Source organism: Chenopodium quinoa, unplaced genomic scaffold (genome assembly GCF_001683475.1).
Source record: "Chenopodium quinoa cultivar QQ74 unplaced genomic scaffold, ASM168347v1, whole genome shotgun sequence".
Taxonomy (NCBI): Eukaryota; Viridiplantae; Streptophyta; class Magnoliopsida; order Caryophyllales; family Amaranthaceae; genus Chenopodium; species Chenopodium quinoa.
This window is the reverse complement of record NW_018742951.1, coordinates 4,508,758-4,519,042: the sequence shown is the minus strand read 5'-3', so window position 1 is coordinate 4,519,042 and position 10,285 is coordinate 4,508,758. Positions and strand designations below refer to the sequence as shown.

Genomic DNA, 10,285 nt, shown 5'->3' with positions numbered 1-10,285 from the left:
TTCAGAACTGCCTGTTAGGAAAGGTGGGTTCCTGTTCCACCTGTTGAACTTTGGCAAGAGATGATGTAGAAAGTGTTTCTCCAATATTTCCACTTGCTCTCTTTTCCCAAAGTCATCATATAGCCCTTGTGGCTAGACAATTGAAACCAGCCGGTCCCGCTTGTTTTTGGGGTCCGACTGAGGTAATGCAAGTGGACGAATGCTTCAAAGCTGGGGTCTACTTGTGCATTTAGCATCCAGCAACATAGCCCAAGATGTTGAACCAAGAACTTGGGGCCAGTTGCCAGATACCCAGCTGGTATCCGTCCAGGATCCGCTCTACAGCCGGATGTAAAGGAAATCTTAGGCCAGCTTTAATAGCCGCCTTATAGCAGAAAAAACACTCGTCCCCATAGATGTACCCCTCTGGCCAGACTACGCTGTCTTCAGCATCCGGCGTGCATAGGATGTAATCATGTCCCATGACATGGTCCTCTCTGAAGCTCCCAATTTTATTAGCCATCATTTTCCGCCTGCCTGCGGGAACGTGATGGTAGTAGGCGGCAAATTGCTCTCGGCGGGTAGCAGACAACTCCACCCAATCTGCTCCTAATTCTATTGAGAGGGACTCTCTCGCGGTCTCTAGCAGAGAGTGCCTCTCTTCAGATTCATCTGAGAATTTGCTAGAAGTACTTGGCTCAGAGTTGAGGTCTGAGCTCTTGGACTTGGTGTCCGCCTGATGGGCTACATCAACAAAGCCCGACATGTCATTTTGAACCTCCTCCCCTGATTCTTCTAATATGGAATCACTAGGAGTGCTTGGGGCACCAGGTGGCATGTCAGATAATTCACTAACAGGCGCATAGAAGGAAGAGTCGTCTGAATTTGTCACCCTTGCAGTTCTCTTAGTTCTGGCCATGGTGTCCTGCACAGACACATAGACAGTCGGACTTGGGGCAGTTCGCAAAGGGTGATCCAGCAAGGGGAAGTTGGCACTCCTAGTTCTAGATTCAACCGTCCCCGGTGACCGGCTGATCACTAACCTAGGTCGTGCCGTGTGCTTTTGGGATACCATTTTCAAAAAAGAAAAAGAAACAAAGGGAAAGTACGAAAGAAAAACAGGCAGTTACCTTTAGTCTGTTAAGATGAAGGTGCTTGAAAAATCTGCAGCGACTGTAAGAGCAGGCGGTCTAGTAGCAGGCGGCAATCATTCTTTCTCAGAAAAGGACAAAGTTCTCAAAGTCAAGAAAGTTTTGTCTGAAATTTTTTGGAAATGTCCAAACATATGATTTGGACATCCCCTATTTATAGGGAGGTGAATTTTAAGGGGCAGTAAAAAAAAAAAAAAAAAAAACCGTAAAAACCGTTGGCCAATCAGAGTGTGACACTTATCACAGGCGCCACGTGGCACGCCACATCACCCCTGTGAGGGGCAAATGATTAAGGGATTTAACCCCGCCACGTGGTCCAATGAAATCCTGCCACGTGTCATCCACGTGGACCGACCAAAGTCAGCCACGTGTCACCTCGTGAGAGGTCCAAAGTGGACCAATCAGGCCACGACACGTGCAGTGGCAGACAAATTGCCAACTAGGAAAGTGGCATGATACGGCCCAAATACCTAGGCAAGCCCAGTCAGTCCTAAGTTTCTAAAACATAGTACTGGGCACGCATTACGAGACCCTATAAAAGGGAGATGTTCCCCCTGAGGAACATCATTCAGAAATTATTAAATACACATGTACATTAATTGCTGAGCATTAACTCCAGCTTTAATTGGACTACTTGAGAGCTAAGGCTTGGATTTCGAGGTTATCTCAGATAACCGGATGATCACTTCTCTCCTAAAAGGAGTCTGATTCTTCTAAAATGGAATCACTAGGAGTGCTTGGGGCACCAGGTGGCATGTCAGATAATTCACTAACAGGCGCATAGAAGGAAGAGTCGTCTGAATTTGTCACCCTTGCAGTTCTCTTAGTTCTGGCCATGGTGTCCTGCACAGACACATAGACAGTCGGACTTGGGGCAGTTCGCAAAGGGTGATCCAGCAAGGGGAAGTTGGCACTCCTAGTTCTAGATTCAACCGTCCCCGGTGACCGGCTGATCACTAACCTAGGTCGTGCCGTGTGCTTTTGGGATACCATTTTCAAAAAAGAAAAAGAAACAAAGGGAAAGTACGAAAGAAAAACAGGCAGTTACCTTTAGTCTGTTAAGATGAAGGTGCTTGAAAAATCTGCAGCGACTGTAAGAGCAGGCGGTCTAGTAGCAGGCGGCAATCATTCTTTCTCAGAAAAGGACAAAGTTCTCAAAGTCAAGAAAGTTTTGTCTGAAATTTTTTGGAAATGTCCAAACATATGATTTGGACATCCCCTATTTATAGGGAGGTGAATTTTAAGGGGCAGTAAAAAAAAAAAAAAAAAAAACCGTAAAAACCGTTGGCCAATCAGAGTGTGACACTTATCACAGGCGCCACGTGGCACGCCACATCACCCCTGTGAGGGGCAAATGATTAAGGGATTTAACCCCGCCACGTGGTCCAATGAAATCCTGCCACGTGTCATCCACGTGGACCGACCAAAGTCAGCCACGTGTCACCTCGTGAGAGGTCCAAAGTGGACCAATCAGGCCACGACACGTGCAGTGGCAGACAAATTGCCAACTAGGAAAGTGGCATGATACGGCCCAAATACCTAGGCAAGCCCAGTCAGTCCTAAGTTTCTAAAACATAGTACTGGGCACGCATTACGAGACCCTATAAAAGGGAGATGTTCCCCCTGAGGAACATCATTCAGAAATTATTAAATACACATGTACATTAATTGCTGAGCATTAACTCCAGCTTTAATTGGACTACTTGAGAGCTAAGGCTTGGATTTCGAGGTTATCTCAGATAACCGGATGATCACTTCTCTCCTAAAAGGAGTCTGATTCTTCTAAAATGGAATCACTAGGAGTGCTTGGGGCACCAGGTGGCATGTCAGATAATTCACTAACAGGCGCATAGAAGGAAGAGTCGTCTGAATTTGTCACCCTTGCAGTTCTCTTAGTTCTGGCCATGGTGTCCTGCACAGACACATAGACAGTCGGACTTGGGGCAGTTCGCAAAGGGTGATCCAGCAAGGGGAAGTTGGCACTCCTAGTTCTAGATTCAACCGTCCCCGGTGACCGGCTGATCACTAACCTAGGTCGTGCCGTGTGCTTTTGGGATACCATTTTCAAAAAAGAAAAAGAAACAAAGGGAAAGTACGAAAGAAAAACAGGCAGTTACCTTTAGTCTGTTAAGATGAAGGTGCTTGAAAAATCTGCAGCGACTGTAAGAGCAGGCGGTCTAGTAGCAGGCGGCAATCATTCTTTCTCAGAAAAGGACAAAGTTCTCAAAGTCAAGAAAGTTTTGTCTGAAATTTTTTGGAAATGTCCAAACATATGATTTGGACATCCCCTATTTATAGGGAGGTGAATTTTAAGGGGCAGTAAAAAAAAAAAAAAAAAAAACCGTAAAAACCGTTGGCCAATCAGAGTGTGACACTTATCACAGGCGCCACGTGGCACGCCACATCACCCCTGTGAGGGGCAAATGATTAAGGGATTTAACCCCGCCACGTGGTCCAATGAAATCCTGCCACGTGTCATCCACGTGGACCGACCAAAGTCAGCCACGTGTCACCTCGTGAGAGGTCCAAAGTGGACCAATCAGGCCACGACACGTGCAGTGGCAGACAAATTGCCAACTAGGAAAGTGGCATGATACGGCCCAAATACCTAGGCAAGCCCAGTCAGTCCTAAGTTTCTAAAACATAGTACTGGGCACGCATTACGAGACCCTATAAAAGGGAGATGTTCCCCCTGAGGAACATCATTCAGAAATTATTAAATACACATGTACATTAATTGCTGAGCATTAACTCCAGCTTTAATTGGACTACTTGAGAGCTAAGGCTTGGATTTCGAGGTTATCTCAGATAACCGGATGATCACTTCTCTCCTAAAAGGAGTCTGATTCTTCTAAAATGGAATCACTAGGAGTGCTTGGGGCACCAGGTGGCATGTCAGATAATTCACTAACAGGCGCATAGAAGGAAGAGTCGTCTGAATTTGTCACCCTTGCAGTTCTCTTAGTTCTGGCCATGGTGTCCTGCACAGACACATAGACAGTCGGACTTGGGGCAGTTCGCAAAGGGTGATCCAGCAAGGGGAAGTTGGCACTCCTAGTTCTAGATTCAACCGTCCCCGGTGACCGGCTGATCACTAACCTAGGTCGTGCCGTGTGCTTTTGGGATACCATTTTCAAAAAAGAAAAAGAAACAAAGGGAAAGTACGAAAGAAAAACAGGCAGTTACCTTTAGTCTGTTAAGATGAAGGTGCTTGAAAAATCTGCAGCGACTGTAAGAGCAGGCGGTCTAGTAGCAGGCGGCAATCATTCTTTCTCAGAAAAGGACAAAGTTCTCAAAGTCAAGAAAGTTTTGTCTGAAATTTTTTGGAAATGTCCAAACATATGATTTGGACATCCCCTATTTATAGGGAGGTGAATTTTAAGGGGCAGTAAAAAAAAAAAAAAAAAAAAAACCGTAAAAACCGTTGGCCAATCAGAGTGTGACACTTATCACAGGCGCCACGTGGCACGCCACATCACCCCTGTGAGGGGCAAATGATTAAGGGATTTAACCCCGCCACGTGGTCCAATGAAATCCTGCCACGTGTCATCCACGTGGACCGACCAAAGTCAGCCACGTGTCACCTCGTGAGAGGTCCAAAGTGGACCAATCAGGCCACGACACGTGCAGTGGCAGACAAATTGCCAACTAGGAAAGTGGCATGATACGGCCCAAATACCTAGGCAAGCCCAGTCAGTCCTAAGTTTCTAAAACATAGTACTGGGCACGCATTACGAGACCCTATAAAAGGGAGATGTTCCCCCTGAGGAACATCATTCAGAAATTATTAAATACACATGTACATTAATTGCTGAGCATTAACTCCAGCTTTAATTGGACTACTTGAGAGCTAAGGCTTGGATTTCGAGGTTATCTCAGATAACCGGATGATCACTTCTCTCCTAAAAGGAGTCTGATCCCCTTTACTTTCCGCTCTTTTTACATCCGAACACGTTCTAATTTGATCGTTAGAGGCGGAATTCCCACCCACAGGAGTCTCCGTTGTTTTGCAGGTACAGGCTTTCAGAGGCCAGTCTTAGTATTGTAACTCTCCCGTAGGACATCCAAAAAACCCCGAAACAACAAGCTTAACTTATTACAATCATGATTATTAAGCTAGAAAAATGACAGTAGAAAAGTGAAAACTATTGTTTTCCTCTCATTTTTTATTTAAATAAAAATAAGAATTTGTCTGTAGCAGCCTCGTAAGATCGTACGATTGAAGATTAATGATAACCTTAAAAGATAACATTCCTATGCGTCTATATCACAAGATGTGACTATCATTTATCTATCTATCATTAGTTTTTTACTTATCATGTCACTTATGTAGGTATGATAAATAATCAGTAATTTGATTTCTTCGATTTGTTTTAAAGGTAAAAAAGACACAATAACTGATCGAATGAGAAAACTAATACTCCGATATGAAAAATGACTCAATGATAAGACAATAACTCAATAAATACTCTATTTTAAAAATGACCTTATTCTATATTTGAAATAAAATTGAATCAATACATCAAACTTATCTTAATCAAACAATACTTAACCGAATCGAAATCAATCAACCTAACTCAAGGTCATCAGACCCAAAATCATCTTGGTCAAACTCGTTTTGGACTTGTTCCGTATTTACCCGAACCTAATATAGACCGATTTAAAGTTGACCCGAACCTAACTCGACAGACCATGACTTGAAATTAACCGGACTTGAAAGTGACCCGATCCTTACTAAGACAGGTTAAAAGAGTAGCCTTGACCGGAACATATCCGACCAACCGTAAATCAACCAAAACTACTCCATCTGGTTACCCGAACGGACACTTCTAATTGGCATGCCTTTTAAAGTAAATTTTCTAATTTCCTGGAAAAAAAAATATATATTTCCTTTGTTTCTGAAATTTCGACTCACTTACTATTTATGAGGATAAAATAAATAAACGTTGACCATTGTTTATGACTTATACAATATAAATAAATTAACATATGAGATTTTATTAGATTTCACTTATCATAAAATTTTCAAATATCAACTTTTATAATTTTTAGTTATATATAACCGAAAATATTCATGGTCAAAGATATTCATTGGAGACCGTGCAAATATAAAGTGAGTCGAACTTTCAGAAACGGAGATAGTAAATTTTCTAATTTATGAAAGTATGAAACCCATAAACGTTGAGTGCGTGTCAAAAAATGATGCATACGAGGGCACTGCATGTCGACAAGTGATGGCACGTGTGTGAATAAACATGCAACAAAGCAAACAAGTGTTGTGTTTTGTAGCCAGACTTGCCTTCATTTTTCACGTGCTCCTTTCTCTTAACCTTCCATTCTCCCACATGTTTTTTTTAGTTATAAACTTACAACTCTGCCTAACTTTCAACCCTCTTTCCCATTTATATTCACTCCTCATTTTCCTTCTTTCTCTCTCTAAAATTATACCCCAAACAAAATTTAATCAAAATATTAATTTATAAAATTAAATTAAAATGGATTGTAATCTTGAGCTTGGCCTATCACCTTCTTCCACGTCTATCTCTTCTACCGCTTCTACGATCTCCACGTATGCACTTTCTCTCTCTAGAGGAAAAATGTGATTATTGATTAATTATGTGATTGATTACCTTAATTAATTTTCTTATTAACAGGGGTTCTATTGGAGATAATTTGAAGGAAGGACAGATGACCATTTTTTATAATGGAAAGATATGTGTTTGTGATGTTACTGAAGCTCAGGTATTTTATTTTCTTTATTTTTATTTTATGTTACCATTCTTTTCATCTATTTTTTCATATTTTATATATATAAAAAAAAAAATTAATGGGTTTTTTTATTCTTTTTTTTTTTTTTGAAAGAATGGGGTTTTATTAATTAAATGAAGTTTGAGTCTTGTTTGAATATTCTAATTGGAATATTTTAGATTATTGCATTGGTGTAAATTCTCAGTGTACACATTTTATGGGGTGGATCGGCTTGCTTATTGTGATGCAATATCAGTATTTGTATATGATAAAAGAGTATTTTAATTTCAGGAATTTAATTAGATATTACATGCAACAAGTAATGAAATTTTTAATCATGTGAGATCGTGTATAAAATTGTTGTCCTTCTGTTACATAAAATATCCGATTCTTCATGTGGCAAAAGTTATAAAAATTTAACCTCTGTTAGTAATTTATGTACTTGTATAATGAAAAACATTATCACTCAACTTTGTTATATTCTTTTTAATGTGATTTTTCTTAAAAAAAAAAATTTATACTTATAGCTATAGGTATTGGTGTAAAAATGACCTAACCGATCCGATCCAACCCGAAAAACTCAATTTAGATTATTTCAATTAGTATGGATAAAAATAATGGAAAAGGGCTATGTATAAGAAGCTTAAAAACGGAAATAATGAGGATATATTAACATTAATTACACCGATTTGCGAGTGATTTAGTCATGAATTTTCAAGTTAATTCCATTTTAGGAAGTTTATTTAATGCTTATATAAAGCCCTAAAGACTACATATATCATTACTCTAAAATAATTTAGCATGATTTAACTTTAAAATAGACCCGACCTCTCTTAACTCGACCTAGGTACTCGAATTGACACCTTTAAATATAGGTTCGAAATATGCATGGTCAATTATGTATGTCCTTGTTTACTTCAACTTATGTAAAAATGATATTTAGTATAAATAAGTTCAGTTATGTGAAAATAATTTTATTTCAGTAAAAATTAATAATCTTTAAAAAAGAAATATGACTAGAGAAATAGTACAAATAATTTCAATTTATTATAAATACTTAATTCAGTTATGTATAAATAATTTCAATTTAGCCAAAATAAGTGTGGCAGGTTCTTTTTTAAAAAAAAAAAAAAAAAAAAGTGAACAGGGTCTATATGCAATAAAGAAGACCTCGTGAAAGAGAGACTACTTTATAATTCCTTCATTTTTCCCAAACTTTTCCGCCTGTCAATGTAATTATATTATAACAAGCATTGATAATATTTGTAAAGAACTAAGGAGTATATATAACACTTTATTATTATTTTTATATTAACTTTAGTATTTTGAAATTATTTATTTAAACAAATCAGACAAGATCTCAGACTTAATTTTTCATTATCTTTTGATCACATACATACATCTATACTATATATTAAAAGGCGTTCCTTTCAAAGGAACTCCTAACCTCTGATACATAAAGGTAATGCATTTACCATCTCAACCAACTTTTATTAATGTTTCAAATTTCACATAATAAAATTATATATTCCTTTCATTTATTAAGTAAATTAGAGGTAATATAATTCATTTATATTTCACAAGATGAATATAAATATATATGAGGTAAAAAAAAAAAAAATGAAACCCGAGGCAACGTCCAAACCACACACCAACTATTCACACAGTTGAACATAATTATCAAATCAAAGAAGTATACAAACTAGCAATCCGGAACATCGCCCGGGGCACACACTAGTTATTTAATAAAAAAAATATTAACAACATATTGCATGTCATCATTTAATTTCTTTAATTATTTTATAAACACATTTATAAAACGTTGATATTGTATTTTGTTGTAAAAGTATACATCTGAATAAATCTGACTAGCTCTCTCTCACTATAAATTCCCTTATTGATGAAGTACATAGATGGTCCAAAGAGAATATGTGAATAGAGTGAAATTAAAGTCCAAACAGTGCAATCAACAAAGAACTGAAGAAGTAATTAATAATGGAACAAAGAGGGAGTAACATATCATTAATTAAGTGGGGCTATGATCTTGACAATGGAGGTAGAAAGAAAGTCTGAAAATGATTTTGTTACACCAAAAAGTGATTTAGACACGCTCATCGTGAGAGCACACTTTTCTATCCTCTCACATAGAGATGTACTATACTAATATCAATAATTGGTGTGTCAAAATCTTTTGAAAATTCTTTCAATTTTTTGTAAAATATAATAAGGTGACTATGAAGTGATCTAGAAAACCCATCAATATGAACAATAAGTCTTTAACGTGTGTTTCCACGTAAATTTATCTTTAAAATGATCTAACTAGATTTGTGTCTATTATACAGGCAAAATGTGTAATAAATCTAGCAAGCGGAAAAACAACAGAAGGAATGTGTAAATCTCCGGCCACAACAGGAAGAGCAGATCTCAACATTACATTCTCATCGCAACAATCTCAAAGATTACCACAAACCAGCCTTTCTAGATCATTGCGACAATTTCTCGAAAAGCGAAAGCATCGGATCCAAGCTACATCTCCTTACCATCTTTAATTTGAACTTAAGAACTTGTTTAGTCCCAGCAAATCAGATACTAGTTAGTAATTGACAAAATAGATTGACTTGTTGGTTTTTAGCTATAAGAGGCTTCGTATGCTCTAGTAATTCTTTGGTTCGTTGGTAAGATTACCGAATTACCTTTCTTGATCGACTGATGGAGTATGTTGGTGTGAATGTGTGATGATGTAGTGGACAATTATTTGATGTGATATGGACCATATTTGTTTCATAATATGGGTTAGTTCTTTAATTTCTAGTGTTCAAAAATATTATGTCTCGATCTACTGACCAAATATTACGTATTAATTTAATTTGTAATTAAGTTTTGTCTATAATGCTATAGATCATATAATTTGCTTCAAGCCTTTAAATACTTGGGTTTGATAGAATTAAAGAAAGAACTTGGTCGTCACGCCATGAAGTGTGTGAGCAATGCAATGGCTGGGCTAGGGGTGCTTATCGAGCGAGTCGATCACGAGTTGAGGGGTGTTCGACTCGACTCGAAAAGTTTTTACATGTGCTCAACTCATGCTTGCTAAAGTTTCGAGCTAATAAAACTTGCTCGTTAAAGTTTCGAGTTGAGTTGAGTAGCTTACGATGTGCTCGTTAAAGTTTTGACCCTTCTTTTTTTTTCACTTTATATTGTTTTTTTTTTCATATATATATATATATATATATATATATATATATATTTATTATTAAAGATTTACTCTTTCTTTTTTATGAATTAACACTTATTAAGTGTAATTTGTTTAAATTTGGTAACTTTGTTTGTAAATTCTATATTAATAAATATATTATCGAGTTGCTCACGAGCTTATCGAACCGAGTTAGACCTTGCTCAACTCGTGC

General features: G+C 37.8%; 1 protein-coding gene across 1 annotated transcript; it reads left to right on the top strand.

The window, feature by feature from the left end:
• Positions 1–6,269: 6,269 nt before the first annotated feature.
• Positions 6,270–9,740, top strand: LOC110728438 (protein TIFY 5A-like). The gene is made up of 3 exons (XM_021908085.1): positions 6,270–6,699; positions 6,785–6,872; positions 9,221–9,740. Exons 1-3 carry the CDS (start codon positions 6,626–6,628, stop codon positions 9,425–9,427), a joined length of 369 nt encoding a protein of 122 aa, XP_021763777.1. The 5' UTR covers positions 6,270–6,625; the 3' UTR covers positions 9,428–9,740.
• The last annotated feature ends 545 nt before the right edge of the window (positions 9,741–10,285 follow it).

Bases quoted from the DNA above. Each gene is read 5' to 3' on its own strand.
- LOC110728438 (XM_021908085.1), top strand. From the start codon at position 6,626: ATGGATTGTAATCTTGAGCTTGGCCTATCACCTTCTTCCACGTCTATC. The intron at 6,700-6,784 runs GTATGCACTTTC...TCTTATTAACAG, and splicing joins ACCGCTTCTACGATCTCCAC to GGGTTCTATTGGAGATAATT. The intron at 6,873-9,220 runs GTATTTTATTTT...TCTATTATACAG, and splicing joins GTGATGTTACTGAAGCTCAG to GCAAAATGTGTAATAAATCT.